This window comes from Armigeres subalbatus, chromosome 2, assembly GCF_024139115.2.
Source record: "Armigeres subalbatus isolate Guangzhou_Male chromosome 2, GZ_Asu_2, whole genome shotgun sequence".
In the NCBI taxonomy this organism is placed as follows: domain Eukaryota; kingdom Metazoa; phylum Arthropoda; class Insecta; order Diptera; family Culicidae; genus Armigeres; species Armigeres subalbatus.
The window spans coordinates 141,828,824-141,847,694 of NC_085140.1; the positions used below are offsets into that span (position 1 = coordinate 141,828,824).

The following is an 18,871-nucleotide window of genomic DNA, read 5'->3' on the forward strand; positions in this document are numbered from 1 at the left end:
TGTGGAACTCCAGAAAGGTTCGAGAAACAGTCGAACGAATTGTTTCCAATACTGACCGACATTTGGCGTCCAGCCAGAACCAGATATGATTTGAGCCAAGTGCATAAAGCAAAAGAACAGCCCATTTTTTCTAGTTTTGCAAGCAGTCATGAGTCATGATTAACTTTGTCGAAGGCAGATTTTAGATCGGTGTAAACGGTATCTATTTGGAATTTTTTACACATGTTCTCCATGCAAAACGAAGTAAAACTGGTAAGATTCGTTTCCACAGAGCGGCCGGGAAAGAAACCATGCTGATGATGCACTATTTCCAACATTCACTGAGTCACATGGCGGTAATGAAAGATAAGATCCGGAAGAGTGGTGAGGAGTTTTAATTTCAGGACATGAAAAAATCTGGACGTGAATTATCTTCTATGAACCATATGCTCGATCGGAAAAGCGTTCAAGCATTTCCCGTAAAAATGGTTCTTCCCTTCAAGATATGTACAAATCTGAGAATATTATTATTCGAATAAAGTCGGGCGAAAAAGACACAAAATGAAACAAAGAAGAAAAAAAGGGTTCAGTAGGGTTCAATATTGACTATGCTGATAAGCCCGTTAATCGGGAGAATTCCGTAAAAAAGCAATGGTTTGGCAAGCAATCAATAAGTTTAGAATGCTCTCAAATCATTTTGCAACAACCGATACAATAACAGTTGATGTGTGCATTAGAAAATTCTTGTAGCGACAAGAGTCGAATCCGTACTCATGGAGATGGAGATTCCCAGGTAATTGCTATTGAAACTTTTTGGGCTTTGACAAAGACACATTTATGAAACCATGTTAAGGCAGCGGACTCCATCAAAAGTTTTGTAAAAAAAAGGATTGAAAATGTAGCTTAAATCGTTGACAAACGGTCTATGCTGAAGCTAATGGGTACCATCTGATCAAAATCCCACTCTTTGCCGTAAGATTAAATGGATCTCGGATAAGTGACGCTAAACTGCAGTAAACCGTAGTAAAGGATATAAAAGCAAAACAATTCAATTTCCCCCAAAAACCAAAGTCGTAATGTAATTTATTTATTTAATCGTGCCTATACTTTCTGAGGCCTTATAGTTTGATGCTTCGGCGAACTCTATTCGATTTTGTATTTATTTATTTATTTATTCCTACCTGGTTGGCTACAGCGTCGATACACCTATGCCTGGCGCATTGCAGGGCTCCATAATCGTCGGTCTTGGGCGATGTTCCTCCAGTTTCCCCGAACGTTTAGGATCTCTAGGTCCTATTTCACCGCGTGAAGCCAGCGTGTTCGTGGCCTTCCACGAAGTAGCCGGCCTTTATTTGGTTCTCTGTTGAAAGTTGTTATCGCTATTCTTCTGACATTCATTCACAATATTTTCTTCTTTGTATACTTGATACAGCTCATGATTCATGCGTCGACCCCGATAGCTCTCTGGTCCGCCTCTTTTAACGTCCATGCTTCATGTCCATAAAGGGCCACTGGTAGAATCAGAGTTTTGTATAGAGCAAAATTCGTTTCCGTCTGCATGTTGTGGGACCTAAGCTGGTTACGTAATCCGTAAAAGGCCCTATTCGCAGCAGCAATACGTCTTTTCACTTCCTGGGAAACGTCATTGTATGTATCAGTCTAATCGTCTTTCGCCGGAAAAAATGCTCGGACATTATCTGCCACAGCTCATTTCTTTTCACTGAATCGTACGCTGCTTTGAAATTTATGAACAGATGGTGAGTCTGCGAGTTGTACTCCCGGAATTTATCAAGAATCATCCTCACGAAGACCTACCTGGTATTCGCCGACGAAGGAATCCTCAAGCGGTCTCATTCTGTTAAACAGGATGCGCGACAGGATTTTATGCGCCGAGCTCAGCAGGGTATTCCCTCTGTAATTGGCACACTCTAGTCTGTGCCGTTTCTTATACATTGGACATATAAGGCCATCCATCCAGCCGGCAGACAGTTCTTCAACCTCCCATATTTTCTGGATAATGTGGTGGATTGATTGATGCAGCTGCTCACTTTCGTGTTTGAGAAGCTCGACCGGGATCTCGTCCTTCCGAGCAGCTTTACTGTTTTTCAACTCGTTTAGAGCCTTGGTGGCTCCACAGCTTGACCGTCGCCGACTATGTCCATTCTGCTCCTTAACACACCTTCATTTTCACCGTTCAACAAATCTTCGAAGTGCTCCTTCCACCTGGCTGCTTCTTGTCTGTCAGCAAATTCCCCTCTCGGTCATTGCACATGGCGGGCACTGGCGCAGTCTTATGCCGCACACCATTGACAGTTGCGTAAAACTTCCGCATATCGTTTCTACCCACACACCTAAAAATAATCATGTAATTTTAGGTGCTGCGACAACGACATATACGAGCGTCACTTTTGACGTAAAATTAGGTGATACTTTAATTTTACATCACAACTTTATTGATAAAAAAATTTAAGTGTTAGAACGAGAATCGAACATACGCTCGCAGAGTGAGAGCCCGACGCGTTACCACTCAGCTATCTTCATCTCTTGAAAGAGGGTTGATCGAAGTAAAGCATGTTCCACGATTTGCACTGAACAAGTATTTCACTGCATCAAGTCATCGACTGCTAGAGCGTTAGGTGCGTCGCATCGGGTGCTGTGTTTGGGTTCCATGACATGTAATTTTAAATCAACTAACATTGAAAAATATGCGATTCAGTTTATGTCATATGGTTTTGTGTCATTTTATTCAAATACGTCACCTGTAATATTCATAATTTTTTGGTGTGCATGTTCTCTTGCACTTCAGCTATCACACTCTCTTCGTGTTGCCATTTTTCTGCGGTGGAATCGTTTCTCTTCTGCCCTTGCCACACTGTACCGCTCTCTGCTGGAACGGGTACGAGCCACTAGCATTCGACTCCTAGCAACATTTTTCTCGTCCGTCACTCGCTGGCACTCCTCATCAAACCAACCATTTCGTCGGCGTCGCTGTACTGTGCCTAACACTTCCTGCGCTGTTGTAGTCACAGCTTCCCACAATCTGTTGACGTTGCCAGATCCGGTGGCATCTTCTATCCGCTCGTCCAGCTTCTGATGGTACTGTTCAGCAACTCCTTCAACTGACAAGCGTTGGATATTGAAACGCATCGTTTTGTTATTTCGTGAATTCGTGACACTAGAAAGTCGTGCCCGAATTTTCGCAACTACAAGATAGTGATTCGAGTCAATGTTCGGACCGAAGGTGCGAAGTAGGTACTGTTGATTGCCATCCCTCTGCCGTCGTAAATCGCATGTGTTATTACATTTGTTTTATGTAGCAAAAAGTGACGTAATCGCCATTTTGAAAACCGAAAACTGAACCAATGTTTTCCGAAGCTGCAGTGATTAGTTTTTGGTTTAGACAGTGGTAGTTACAAAGAAGGTACAAACTCGTCTTATGACAAGTCCGTTAAGTTTTAATCTGTTCCGTTAAGTTTTACGTTACTGTCCCGTATATCGTTTTGACTATTGGGTGATAAGCTAGAACGTTGGAGGAACGTTGGAGGAGGTCGGGGAAGAGTAGTGCAGGCAACAGCCTCTGTAGGCTTAAGCCCCCTGCCGAGCTGGATCGGAGGGGGCCAAGAGTGCCTATCAGCGAACGCTGATCATCGGCGGTCAAGTGACGAGTTCCTCCTGAAAGCATTTCCGCCAGCATTTCTTTCAGAAATTCTTCAAGGAGTCTCAACGGAAATTCCTCCAGGAGTTTCATCGAAAATTCATCTAGAAATTTCTCAGAAAATTTGTCCAAGAGTTTCTACGGAAGGTCTGCCACAAGTTCCTCCAGAAATTTCAAGAGTTCTTCAGAAATTCTTCCGAAAATACCTCTAAGAATTACTCCAAAAATTCCTTTACTAGCTTCTCTCGAAATTCCTTCAAGAGTTCCTTCGGAAATTCTGCGAGGACCACTTCTGACAATCACGAAACTCCTTTAGAAGCTACTCTAAATTCCTCCAAAAGTTCCTTCGCAATCGTAAATACCTCCGTACATTCCTCAAGGAGTTTTTTTTTTGGAAATTATTCCAGAAGTTCCTTCGGAAACTCCTACAAGAGCTCCTTTGAAAATACTTCCGAAAATTCCTCCATGAGCTCTTCCGAAAATTCAAAGAATCACTCATCACTCTCCAAGAGTTCCCACGAAAAGTTCGCCAGGAGCTCTTTCAGAAATTCCAGACGAGTTCTTCCCGAAGTTCATTCAGGAGTTTCATAGGGAATTTATCCAAGAAATCATACGAAATTCCTCAAAGAGTTTCTACGGAAAGTCGACCAGAAGCTCCTCCAGAAATTCCTCCATAAGTTTCTCCGTAAATTACTCCAAAAACTGCCTCGGAAATCCTTCCGCAAATTCCTCCAGGAGTTTTTTATCGGAATTTTTTTCAAGAGTTCATCCGGAATCTCCTCCAAGAGCTCCTTCGAAAATTTCCGCGAAAATTCCTCCATGAGCTCCTTCTAAAATTCTTCAAAGAGTTCTTCCGAAAATTTCTCTACGAGTTCCTTCAAAATCTAATCCAGCAATTCCTCTGTAAATTCCTCCAAGAGCTCCTACGAAAAGTCCGCAAGGAGTTCTTTAGTAAATTTCTCTCGAAATTCCTCCAGGAATTCTTCCAGAATACCCTGCAGGAGTTCTTTCGGAAATTCATCCAGTAATTTCTCCGAAAAATCCTCCAAGAGTTCATACAGAAACTTTGCCAGTTCCTCCAGAAATTCATCTGTTTCGGAAATATCTTCACAATTTTTTCCTGGAATTATTTCTCTATGGAAATTCCTTCAGGAGTTTCCTGCTTCGGAAATTCCTTCAGGAGTTCCTCCGGAATTTATCCGAGAGTTCATCCGGAACTCTCTCAAACAGATCCTGAAGAAATTTCTCATAGAGTCCCTCAGGCATTCCTACGGAGAATTGCCCAAGATTTCTTCAGCAAACTCCCCCGTGAATTCCTCCGGAAATTTCCTCTTGAAGTTCCTCTAGGAGTTCCCTAAAATTCCCCAGGAGAATCATTCGAATATTCCTCCAGGAGTTTTTTCGAAAACTCTTCCAGCAATTCCTCCGGAAATTCCTCCAGGAGTTCCGACGGAAAGTCTACCAAGAGATCCTCCGAAAATTCCTCCCGAAATTCTTTTAGCAATTCCTCCGTTAATCACTCCAAAATCTGACTAGTACCTTTGCGATTTCCTCCAGAAGTTTTTTGGAGATACTTTCAAGAGTTCCTCCGGAATTTCCTACAATAATTCGTTCGGAAATTCCTCCGAAAATTCCTTAATGACTTTTTCCGGTGATTCCTTCAAAATTTCTTATCCGCAAACTCCTCGACGAGTTCCACATGAAAGCATTTCCTCCAGCAGTTCCTTCGGAAATTCATGTACAAATTTCTCCGTAAATTCCCCCAAGAGTTCCGACGGAAAGTTTGCCACGAGTTCCTCCAGAAATTCCTCCCAAAATTCTTCCGGAAATCACTCCAAAAACTGTTTTGGAAACACCACCGCAATTTTCTTCAGGAATTTCTCCACGAGTTTCTTTGGAAAATCTTCCGGGAAAGTCCTCCAGGTGTTCCTACGGAAATTACTTTGAAACTACTTTGGAAATTCCACCAGGAGTTACTTAGGAAATTCCTCCAAGAGTTCTTCAGAAATTCTTTCGAAAATAACCCTAAGAATTACTTGAAGATTCCTTCAGTAGCTTCTCTAAAAATTCCTTCAAGAGTTCCTTCGGAAGTACTAAGAGGAATACTTCCGACAATCATGAAACTCCCTCAGCAGCTCCTTCAAAATTCCCTTCCAAATTTATCCAAAAGTTCCTTCGAAAATTATTTCAAAATCTGCCTCGTAAATACTTCTGCAAATGTTTTCAGAAGTTTTTTTTTGGATATTATTTCAGAAGTTCCTCCGGAAACTCCTCCAAGAGCTCCTTCGAAAAATTGTCCGAAAATTCCTCCATGAGCTAATCCGGAAAGCTTCGGGAAGTCGACCAGAAGTTCCTCCAGAAATTCATCCATAACTTCGTAAATTACTCTAAAAGCCGCCTCTAATATACTTCCGCAAATTCCTCTAAGAGTTTTTCTTCGGAAATTCTTTCAGAAGTTCCTCCGGGATCTCCTACAAGAGCCTTCGAAGATTTCCCCGAAAATTCCTCCATGAGTTCCTCCAAAAATTCCTCAGAGAGTTCTTCCGAAAATTACTCTACGAGTACCATTAGAAGTTCATCCGTGAGTTCCACAAACAAATTCCTCTAAGAGCTCTTATGAAAAGTCTACCAAGAGTTCTCCGGGAAATTTCTTTCCTTCAGGAGTTCTTCGAAAAATACTTCAAAATCTGCCTCGAAAATACTTCTGCAAATGTTTTCAGGAGTTTTTTTTCGGATATTATTTCAGAAGTTCCTCCGGAAACTTCTCCAAGAGCTACTTGAAAAATTGGCAGAAAATTCCTCCATGAGCTCCTCCGAAATTCCTCCAAGAGTTCCTACGGGAAGTCGACCAGAAGCTCCTCCATAAATTCCTCAATAACTTCGTAAATTGCTCTAAAAGCCGCCTCTAATATACTTCCGCAAATTCCTCTAAGAGTTTTTTTTTCGAAAATTCTTTCAGAAGTTCCTCCGGGATCTCCTACAAGAGCCTTCGAAGATCTCCTCGAAAATTCCTCTGCGAGTTCCTCCAGAAATTCCACAGAGAGTTCTTCCGAAAAATCCTCTACGAGTTCCTTTAGAAGTTCATCCGTGAGTTCCACAAAAAAATTCCTCTAAGAGCTCTTATGAAATATCTGTAGATTAAAAAAACACCTTAATAAAGTTTTTTTAAAAAAAAAAGCTCTTATGAAAAGTCCACCAGGATTCCTCTGTTTCGGAAATACCTCCACAAATTCCTCCTGGGATTATTCCTCCACAAGCTGCTTCGGAAATTCCTTCAGGAGTTCCTCCGGAAAATTTTACAAAGGTTCATTCGTAACTTTCACATGCAGTTCCTGAAAAAAAATCTCTAGGAGTTCCTCCGAAAGCTCTTAAAATTGCCTCAGACATTCCTCCCACTTTGAAACTACTTTGGTAATTCCACCAGGAGTAGCTTAGGAAATTCCTTAAGAAGTTCTTACACTATTCCTCCAAGAGTTCTTCAGAAATTCTTCCGAAAATACCCCTAAGAATTACTCCGAAAATTCCTTCAGGAGCTTCTCTAAAAATTCCTGCAAGAGTTCCTTCGGAAGTTCTATGAGGAATACTTCCGACAAACATGAAACTCCCTCAGCAGCTCCTTCAAAATTCCTTTCCAAATTTCTTGAAAAGTTCCTTCGAAAATTACTTCAAAATCTGCCTCAAAAATACCCCTGCAAATGTTTTCAGGAGTTTTTTTTTTTTTTGATACTACTCAGTAGTTTGTAAAATTGTTCGAAAATTCCTCCATGAGCTCCTCCAGAATTCCTCTAAGAGTTCCTACGGGAAGTCGACCAGAAGTTCCTCCAGCAATTCCTCCATAACTTCGTAAATTACTCTAAAAACCGCCTCTAATATGCTTCCGCAAATTCCTCCAAGAGTTTTTTTTTTCGGATATTCTTTCAGAAGTTCCTCCGGGATCTCCTACAAGAGCCGTCGAAGATTTCCCTGAAAATTCCTCCATGAGTTCCTCCAGAAATTCCTTAGAGAGTTCTTCCGAAAATTCCTCTACGAGATCCTTTGAAAGTTCATCCGTGAGTTCCTCAAAAAAAATCCTCCAAGAACTCTTATGAAAAGTCCACCAGTAGTTCTTCAGGAAATTTCTCTCCTTCAGGAGTTCTTCCGGAATATCCTCCAGAAGTTCTTTCGGAAATTCATCCAGTATGTTCTCCGAAAAATCCTCCAAGAGCTATTATGGGAAGTCTGTTCCTCCAGAAATTCCTCTGTTTCGGAAATACCTCCACAATTTCCTTCTGGAATTATTCCTCCACAAGCTGCTTCGGAAATTCCTTCAGGAGTTCCTCCGGAAAATTTTCCAAAGGTTCATTCGTAGCTTTCACAATTTATTTATTTATCATCAGACTAAGGCCGGAGTGGCCTGTGCTGCACATAAAAGACTTCTCCATTCAGCTCAGTCCATGGCTGCACTTCGCCAACCACGCAGTCTGCGGAGGGTCCGCAAGTCGTCCTCCACCTGATCGATCCACCTTGCCCGCTGTGCACCTCGCCTTCTTGTTCCCGTCGGATCGTTGTCGAGAACCATTTTCACCGGATTACTGTCCGACATTCCGATTTTCGCGGTGTGAACGATGGATGGTTCTCCTAACAGCTGATGCAACTCGTGGTTCATCCGCCTCCTCCACGTACCGTCCGCCATATGCACCCCACCATAGATGGTACGCAACACTTTCCTTTCGAAAACTCCCAGTGCGCGTTGGTCCTCCACGAGCATCGTCCAGGTCTCGTGTCCGTAGAGAACTACCGGTCTTATAAGCGTTTTGTAGATAGTCAGTTTGGTACGGCGGCGAACTCTATTCGATCGGAGCGTCTTGCGGAGTCTAAAGTATGTACGATTTCCAGCCACTATGCGCCTCCGAATTTCTCTGCTGGTATCGTTATCGGCGGTCACCAGTGAGCCCAAGTACACAAATTCTTCAACCACCTCGATTTCGTCACCACCGATAGAAACTCGTGGTGGGTGGTGTTGATGACTAGTCCAATCCGTTTAGCTTCGCTTTTCAGTCTGATGTAGGCTTCCTCCATCCTCTCAAAGTTACGTGCCATGATATCAATGTCGTCGGCGAAACCAAATAACTGGACGGACTTCGTGAAAATCGTACCAGTCGTGTCGATCCCTGCCATTCGTATTACCCCTTCCAAAGCGATGTTGAATAGCAGACACGAAAGACCATCACCTTGCCGTTACCCTCTGCAAGTTTCGAAGGGACTCGAGAATGCCCCTGAAACTCGAACTACGCACATCACCCGATCCATTGTCGACTTGATCAACCGTATCAGTTTATCCGGAAATCCGTTCTCGTGCATTAGCTGCCATAGCTGGTCCCGATCGATTGTATCATATGCGGCTTTGAAGTCGATAAATAGATGATGTGTGGGCACGTTGTATTCGCGGCATTTCTACAATACCTGACGTATGACGTAATTGGTGTTAGTCGACGGCATAAAATTTAGGAGAGTACCTTAGCTTTCACAAGCAGTTCCTGAAAAAAATCTCTAGGAGTTCCTCCGAAAATAGCTCTCAAAATTCCCTCAGACATTCCTCCGGAGAATTGCTCATCAGCAGCACATTCCCACGTAAATTCTTCCGGAAATTCCTTCAGCAGTTCCTCGGAAAAATTCCCCTAGAAGAACATTCGAATATTCCTCCAATAGTTCCTTCGAAAACTCTTCCAGGAATTCTTCCGGAAACCCCTCCAAGAGTTCTGACGGATAGTCCACCAAGATATCCTCCGAAAATTCCTCCTAAAATTTGACAATAACTCCAAAAACAGCAGTTCCTCCGATAATAACTCCAAAATTGCGTTGGACATACCTTTGCTAATTCCTCCAGAAGTTTTTTTGGAAATACTTCCAAGAGTTCCTCCGGAAATTCCTACAATAATTTTCTCGGTAATTCCTCCGAAAATTTATCCATGACTTTTCCTTCTAGATTTTTTCCGCAAACTCCTCAACGAGTTCCTCCTGAAAGCATTTCAGCCAGCAACGACGGAAATTTCTCGAGAAATTCTTTTTTAAAAATCCTTGAAATTTCTCCGTAAATTCTTCCAAGAGTTCCTACATAAAGTCTGCCACGAGTTCCTTCAGAAAATCCTCCCAAAATTCTTTCGGAAATTAATACAAAAACTTTTTCGGGAACACCACCGCCACAACACCAATTCCTCCATGATATCTCTCAGGTTAGGAGGAACCTTTATACTAATCACCGACCAGCGATCGGTCGGTGACGTGGGCTCTATTTCACCACATCATAAATATCTATTACTTTTGACGTAATTTTATGTGAACCCCTCAAACTAAGTCAGTGGAATAAAAAAATCAAGAATGTTCCGACGTTCAAGTTGATGTACAACACCGCGAGTCAAGCGAAAGAATTAATCATCGAACCTCCTACCGTCCGCGCCAACGTCGAAGTGACGTTTTGCGCACATTTTATCTTTCCTCGGTCGTATTTCACCGTAATAAATAAAATTGAATTCCATTGTATCAAATCAGCGTGAAACGGCCCCTGTACACATTGTTACATTTTATTGACTTCATAAACAGCTTTTAATCCTTACTTTTTATCGGGTTGTTCACTTCTTCGGACGTAAAAAAATGTCCCGAAACGGCGATGGCCGAGGCCAGAATCTATAAGACTCATTTTACGGGAACAACAACGGTAGCAAGGAATCGTGCTCTCGTGGTTGATAGATACTTTGAGGGTTTCGTTTTATTCCAGTTTATGACGATAAACTCCTCAGCAGACGACCGGCCTCCGTTCGTCGTCCGGTTGGTTGCTGCTGAACCAGGCCCGTCAATATAGGATGGGTACCTACTACTCACTCAACGGGAGGCTGAGCTCTACATATAAGGACGTGGTTTACAGCATTCCGTGGCTCATGCGCTTTTTCTACACTGTTTCTCCTATCATTGCTCCATTCTAGTAGGTAGCTGATAATTTTTTTATTCGTTTTTGACCAATACGTAGGCTTGTTTCCTGGCCATCCAGATTATTGCCTGTCGTAAAAAAAGCAACAATAGCTATGATGTCGGCGATAACTTTAACGAAGGCCTAGTAGTATCGGGAGGATGATATGAAATCATTTCGAACTCTTGTGCATTCGGGCAGAACTATCCCCCAAAAAATCTCCAGAGGGAAATGATGCCTTTTTACAGTTATGGCTGGCAAAGTTTCATAAGAAAATATATAAAATGTAAGCATCGAGGTTTATAGGAATAATATTGGTGTTCTTCATGCCGCACTAAATTTTCGAGTTCGAAATAACTGCGGTTAATCTTTAAAAATTTAATATTACAATGGTTTTCGATGCGTCTCTTGTCTTTCATTCGTTCTGAAATTGACCTCGGTGAATATTAGGACACTCATAATTCTTGAAAGACTTTGTGATGCTCTGCCTCAAAATAAAACTTAATCGTGTAAAATGTTATTAGTCAAACTTATTTCATAATATCGTCTTTTTTTATTGCTCTGGTGGATATTTTTGTCTTTTTCTTTGTTTTGATAATTGGGATTGTACAAACTCGTCCTATGACAAGTTTGTTTTGATTCCGACTGCAGAAACGAGCTTCCACTCACTTGGCCATAAAAGAAATTATTGCTGGGTTGTGAATGATTCTCAAGAGTTGACTGATTGTAGACAATAAGACATTATTCACCAAATATTCACCATTTCTACTCTAATACTATCATTTTCCACGTGTAACGAATTTCTCTGCTTGTACTCAGTATATCGAAAGTGTTGGATAAAATGAACGAGAAAACATCAAATTTTGATACATAACTTTTGCAGGATTTTTCATCAAAAGTATCAGCAGTGGTGATCTCCTCGTCAAAGCTATCATTCGAAGCCTACCATTCGTGCTATATGGGTTGTCCATTTTCTTATTTTGCATCGAAGCTCAACATTTGACCGAACAACTCACCCTACATTGTCACTGTGAAGATTTGATAGTCGAAAGAATCCATCTTACTGTAGTAATCAAAACTCATTTCCGATACTGAAACCTCAGCTAAATGTAAGATCGAACCAACAAACACGTGCCACATCTTTAATGTCCGTTTCTTCGTTATCGCTCGTCACCTCCCATGTGCCGCATTGTTGTTGGTAGAATGGTTGAACGTTCTTCTAATGATCCCAGTCTTTTTCTTCCACATGCAAGTACCCGATTATCATTTCACTGCTATCTAACATTTTGCTTCCCTTTTTTGCGTTTGAATTCTGACATCGTTCGCCACTTCGCACTTTTGCCTTCGCAGCCAACTCCGCTGACACCGACTGCATGGCTGCGCACAAACCACGCAGCTACGCTCTCCTGCACTCTCAGCGCTTTTTATTTATGGTACGAATGATTTTTATGACACATTTTTCGCACCAATCATTTTTATGTTTTCTACATCCTTTTTTATCTCGACCAAGCTTACTCCCTCGCCCGCCCCTTCCAATCCTTTCCGTCCATCACACTATCCCAACCGTTCGTTTTCCATTCGATGGCCGTGGCCCACAAGGATCCCTTCACATGGTTGCTTTTTACGAACCGCTTGAAATTTATTTCTTCCTTCCCTATTTAATACCGCTGCCTTTCTCCTATTTTATTTCTTTCTTCCCCGTCGATCAGGATTGCGTCTGAGGATAAATTCCCGAGCTGCCGTATGCACGTCTTACACAAGGCCTTACCCCAACAGATCAAGCGCATCCCCCCGCCCTCAGCAGCATTAGAATCGCGCACTAACTGACGGCACTTTGTGATGATGACTGACCAAACTGGACCAGACCAGAGCGGCTAAAACGGCTAAACGCTAAAGGGATTCCGTTCGTTCCGGTTTTTATGTTCGCTGAATTATGTGCATAAATATACAAGGATTAAGAATGCATACCAAGACCCACCCCGGAGGGTACAATCGGTCAAGGATTCTTCTCATCTGAAGACGTGGGCGTTTGCAGCTCACCGCAATTTTTACCAAGTGATAAAAAGTATCTGGAAAGTGTACTTTTCATTTACGAGTAGAAAAGGAATGTCTTTAATCGAGGAGTCGTCTTTCAGTTGGTGTTGGTATTCATTCAAAAATGTCAAAGCTTAGCATAGCATAGTTACGGTGTACTTCATCGATTGGACACTAGTGATACCAATTTATAAGAACACAGCAAAAAATATATTAATATGCCGCGACGTATTTTCGTAAAACGTACATGAAAATCCGACGTAATAACATATTTTACGTAATATTGTGTAGTATTGACGCTTTATTAAATTCCTCGTCGCAACATTCAATAGAGAAAGTTAATTTTTCAGTTACGTCGATACAACGCCAAATTGCCTGCCAAATAGGTGAATATCGCAAAATCAGCGTAAGGTACACCAGGGCAAGTTGAAACGGTTTTTTCAAAGTTGAACTTTGAAGTGCTATAAAAAAATCGCTTTTTAATAAATTTTGAATCCGTTTGCGGTGTTTGCTAGTTCGGGCCAAAGATTATACATAAAAAATAAGCAACCTCACCAAAATTTTTTATAAATATTTTATATATTGAAATTACTTTTTTACGTGCATCGTTTCAACTTGCCCCGCGTACCGGGGCAAGTTGAAACACTGCGCTACTTACAGAGATAAGCTATTTTTTCCGTACTAAATTCACAATATATGTACTCAGTGAGACTCAAGATGCACGAGGTTGTAAAGGTGACTAAATTCGCATAAGAGTCCCATGTAATTTTTTATGATTTTGATTTTCTTTCTAGAAACTAGCTTAAAATTGTCTCCTGTTTAAGAAAAACTGATAACATAGTAGGCTTTGTTCTAAAAATTTAAAAACCAATTCCCAAATTGTGTTGCCTCATCTTGATATTTACTCGCATAAAAGTCACATTTCAGATATTGATATTCTTTTATTCAAAAAATAAACTTAAATATGATCCATTCAATTGTCTCATATCAATATATACCGTGGGACATCGAAATCCGTACTCTAGACTAGACTATAGAAATCGAATGCAAATGAAACGTTTGTCATTGACAAGGAACATGAAGGCTTCTACTTTTTACACATAAAAACAACGAAAACCCTGAGAAAATTATGAATAAAATCAACTACTCCTAAATCGAAATCCGTCCACCGCGCACGGATTTTGAATCAAAGGATCCGTAAAGCTATTTTTAAACTGAATATTTAAATTGAAGCAGACTTTTCAAACAAACTACCATTGTAAATAGTTCAATACGCACCTTGAAAAGCGATCCCTTCGATTTGTAGTCCACTTATCTTATGTAATGATTCGCAATTAGCAATTAAAACACAGTTACTTCTGGTGCAACTATGCTCTACCCGTAGAACAATGGCGGCAGAAACTCCGCGTTTGGTGGGTGGCGACTTGTTTTTGATTTTTGTTATTTTAATTTCAAAGCCTACTTTCCATTTCAGTGCCCTAAAAGCTTACTATCAAGTATCTGAATTATAGAAAAAAAATAATTGCGAGGGAAACGTTTTGAATCGTTGATTCAACTTGCCCCGCACCACGTATTTCTATTTGCCCCGATGGGCTTAAATTGCGGAGCAATTTCAAACGACCGAAATACAAAAATTAAAACGGATCTCCCATCGATTTTTTATAATCATTATGATTGTTCAACATTGAATGATTACCTACCGTGAAAATTTGAGGTAAGCACTCTTCCAAACATCATTTTAAGACCTGTTTTATTGGCACGTCAAAAAGTTGGTTAAAATTTTCCCAAAGGCGAAAAATAAATACAGGCAGGGATTGCGTTTTTGTAGCTGCAATCTTCCGGGAATGGCAGTCGGAAGGTGCGTTCAGGAGAGTAGTTTGTTGTAAAAAATAATCAGGGAATTGGGTCATTTCCGATCCAAATTACAGCTTCCGTTTCAACTTACCCCGCATTTCAACTTGCCCCGGTGTACCTTAATATTACCGCCACCATCAGTGATATCGCTTCATAATGTATGCTGTAAATGTCAACAAAGCCGGCAGTCAGTTCAGTTTTCACTCCATCTTGTTCGTATCGGAATACGATTATCATTCAATATTATAAGTTTAATTAGTTTAATCTTAAAATCTTAAAATCTTAAAATCTTAAAATCTTAAAATCTTAAAATCTTAAAATCTTAAAATCTTAAAATCTTAAAATCTTAAAATCTTAAAATCTTAAAATCTTAAAATCTTAAAATCTTAAAATCTTAAAATCTTAAAATCTTAAAATCTTAAAATCTTAAAATCTTAAAATCTTAAAATCTTAAAATCTTAAAATTCAAAATCTTAAAATCTTAAAATCTTAAAATCTTAAAATCTTAAAATCTTAAAATCTTAAAATCTTAAAATCTTAAAATCTTAAAATCTTAAAATCTTAAAATCTTAAAATCTTAAAATCTTAAAATCTTAAAATCTTAAAATCTTAAAATCTTAAAATCTTAAAATCTTAAAATCTTAAAATCTTAAAATCTTAAAATCTTAAAATCTTAAAATCCTAAAATCTAAAAATCTCAAAATCTTAAAATCTTAAAATCTTAAAATCTTAAAATCTTAAAATCTTAAAATCTTAAAATCTTAAAATCTTAAATCTAAAAATCTAAAAATCTTAAAATCTTAAAATCTTAAAATCTTAAAATCTTAAAATCTTAAAATCTTAAAATCTTAAAATCTTAAAATCTTAAAATCTTAAAATCTTAAAATCTTAAAATCTTAAAATCTTAAAATCTTAAAATCTTAAAATCTTAAAATCTTAAAATCTTAAAATCTTAAAATCCTAAAATCTTAAAATCTTAAAATCTTAAAATCTTAAAATCTTAAAATCTAAAATTTCAAAATCTTAAAATCTTAAAATCTTAAAATCTTAAAATCTTAAAATCTTAAAATCTTAAAATCTTAAAATCTTAAAATCTTAAAATCTTAAAATCTTAAAATCTTAAAATCTTAAAATCTTAAAATCTTAAAATCTTAAAATCTTAAAATCTTAAAATCTTAAAATCTTAAAATTCAAAATCTTAAAATCTTAAAATCTTAAAATCTTAAAATCTTAAAATCTTAAAATCTTAAAATCTTAAAATCTTAAAATCTTAAAATCTTAAAATCTTAAAATCTTAAAATCTTAAAATCTTAAAATCTTAAAATCTTAAAATCTTAAAATCTTAAAATCTTAAAATCTTAAAATCTTAAAATCTTAAAAATCTTAAAATCTTAAAATCTTAAAATCTTAAAATCTTAAAATCTTAAAATCTTAAAATCTTAAAATCTTAAAATCTTAAAATCTTAAAATCTTAAAATCTTAAAATCTTAAAATCTTAAAATCTCAAAATCTTAAAATCTTAAAATCTTAAAATCTTAAAATCTTAAAATCTTAAAATCTTAAAATCTTAAAATTAAAATATTAAAATCTAAAATATTAAAATATTAAAATCTTAAAATCTTAAAATCTTAAAATCTTAAAATCTTAAAATCTTAAAATCTTAAAATCTTAAAATCTTAAAATCTTAAAATCTTAAAATCTTAAAATCTTAAAATCTTAAAATCTTAAAATCTTAAAATCTTAAAATCTTAAAATCTTAAAATCTTAAAATCTTAAAATCTTAAAATCTTAAAATCTTAAAATCTTAAAATCTTAAAATCTTAAAATCTTAAAATCTTAAAATCTTAAAATCTTAAAATCTTAAAATCTTAAAATCTTAAAATCTTAAAATCTTAAAATCTTAAAATCTTAAAATTCAAAATCTTAAAATCTTAAAATCTTAAAATCTTAAAATCTTAAAATCTTAAAATCTTAAAAATCTTAAAATCTTAAAATCTTAAAATCTTAAAATCTTAAAATTCAAAATCTTAAAATCTTAAAATCTTAAAATCTTAAAATCTTAAAATCTTAAAATCTTAAAATCTTAAAATCTTAAAATCTTAAAATCTTAAAATCTTAAAATCTTAAAATCTTAAAATCTTAAAATCTTAAAATCTTAAAATCTTAAAATCTTAAAATTCAAAATCTTAAAATCTTAAAATCTTAAAATCTTAAAATCTTAAAATCTTAAAATCTTAAAATCTTAAAATCTTAAAATCTTAAAATCTTAAAATCTTAAAATCTTAAAATCTTAAAATCTTAAAATTCAAAATCTTAAAATCTTAAAATCTTAAAAATCTTAAAATCTTAAAATCTTAAAATCTTAAAATCTTAAAATCTTAAAATCTTAAAATCTTAAAATCTTAAAATCTTAAAATCTTAAAATCTTAAAATCTTAAAATCTTAAAATCTTAAAATCTAAAATCTTAAAATCTTAAAATCTTAAAATCTTAAAATCTTAAAATCTTAAAATTCAAAATCTTAAAATCTTAAAATCTTAAAATCTTAAAATCTTAAAATCTTAAAATCTTAAAATCTTAAAATCTTAAAATCTTAAAATCTTAAAATCTTAAAATCTTAAAATCTTAAAATCTTAAAATCTTAAAATCTTAAAATCTTAAAATCTTAAAAATCTTAAAATCTTAAAATCTTAAAATCTTAAAATCTTAAAATCTTAAAATCTTAAAATCTTAAAATCTTAAAATCTTAAAATCTTAAAATCTTAAAATCTTAAAATCTTAAAATCTTAAAATCTTAAAATCTTAAAATCTTAAAATCTTAAAATCTTAAAATCTTAAAATCTTAAAATCTTAAAATCTTAAAATCTTAAAATCTTAAAATCTTAAAATCTTAAAATCTTAAAATCTTAAAATTCAAAATCTTAAAATCTTAAAATCTTAAAATCTTAAAATCTTAAAATCTTAAAATCTTAAAATCTTAAAATCTTAAAATCTTAAAATCTTAAAATCTTAAAATCTTAAAATCTTAAAATATTAAAATATTAAAATCTTAAAATATTAAAATATTAAAATCTTAAAATCTTAAAATCTTAAAATCTTAAAATCTTAAAATCTTAAAATCTTAAAATCTTAAAATCTTAAAATCTTAAAATCTTAAAATCTTAAAATCTTAAAATCTTAAAATCTTAAAATCTTAAAATCTTAAAATCTTAAAATCTTAAAATCTTAAAATTCAAAATCTTAAAATCTTAAAATCTTAAAATCTTAAAATCTTAAAATCTTAAAATCTTAAAATCTTAAAATCTTAAAATCTTAAAATCTTAAAATCTTAAAATCTTAAAATCTTAAAATCTTAAAATCTTAAAATCTTAAAAACACAAAAATCTCAATATCTAACAATCTAAAAATCTGAAGATCTAAAAATCTAAAAATTTAAAAATCTTAAAATCTTAAAATCTTAAAATCTAAAATCTAAAATCTAAAAATCTTAAAATCTTAAAATCTTAAAATCTTAAAATCTTAAAATCTTAAAATCTTAAAATCTTAAAATCTTAAAATCTTAAAATCTTAAAATCTTAAAATCTTAAAATCTTAAAATCTTAAAATCTTAAAATCTAAAAATCTAAAAATCTAAAAATCTAAAAATCTAAAAATCTAAAAATCTAAAAATCTAAAAATCTAAAAATCTTAAAATCTTAAAATCTTAAAATCTTAAAATCTTAAAATCTTAAAATCTTAAAATCTTAAAATCTTAAAATCTTAAAATCTTAAAATCTTAAAATCTTAAAATCTTAAAATCTTAAAATCTTAAAATCTTAAAATCTTAAAATCTTAAAATCTTAAAATCTTAAAATCTTAAAATCTTAAAATCTTAAAATCTTAAAATCTTAAAATTTCAAATCTTAAAATCTTGAAATCTTAAAATCTTAAAATCTTAAAATCTTAAAATCTTAAAATCTTAAAATCTTAAAATCTTAAAATCTTAAAATCTTAAAATCTTAAAATCTTAAAATCTTAAAATCTTAAAATCTTAAAATCTTAAAATCTTAAAATCTTAAAATCTTAAAATCTTAAAATCATAAAATCATAAAATCTTAAAATCTTAAAATCTTAAAATCTTAAAATCTTAAAATCTTAAAATCTTAAAATATTAAAATATTAAAATCTAAAAATATTAAAATATTAAAATCTTAAAATCTTAAAATCTTAAAATCTTAAAATCTTAAAATCTTAAAATCTTAAAATCTTAAAATCTTAAAATCTTAAAATCTTAAAATCTTAAAATCTTAAAATCTTAAAATCTTAAAATCTTAAAATCTTAAAATCTTAAAATCTTAAAATCTTAAAATCTTAAAATCTTAAAATCCTAAAATCCTAAATCAACCTTAAAATCTTAAAATCTTAAAA

General features: G+C 34.9%; 1 protein-coding gene across 1 annotated transcript in view; it reads left to right on the plus strand.

Annotated features, from left to right (window-relative positions):
- Positions 1-290: 290 nt before the first annotated feature.
- The window catches only part of LOC134209277 (uncharacterized), a 34,663-nt gene continuing 16,082 nt past the window's right edge, over positions 291-18,871 (plus strand). Inside the window, exon 1 of the mRNA XM_062685269.1 lies at positions 291-363. Within this exon, the coding sequence (XP_062541253.1) occupies positions 291-363 (73 nt within the window). The remainder of the gene's footprint in view (positions 364-18,871) is intronic.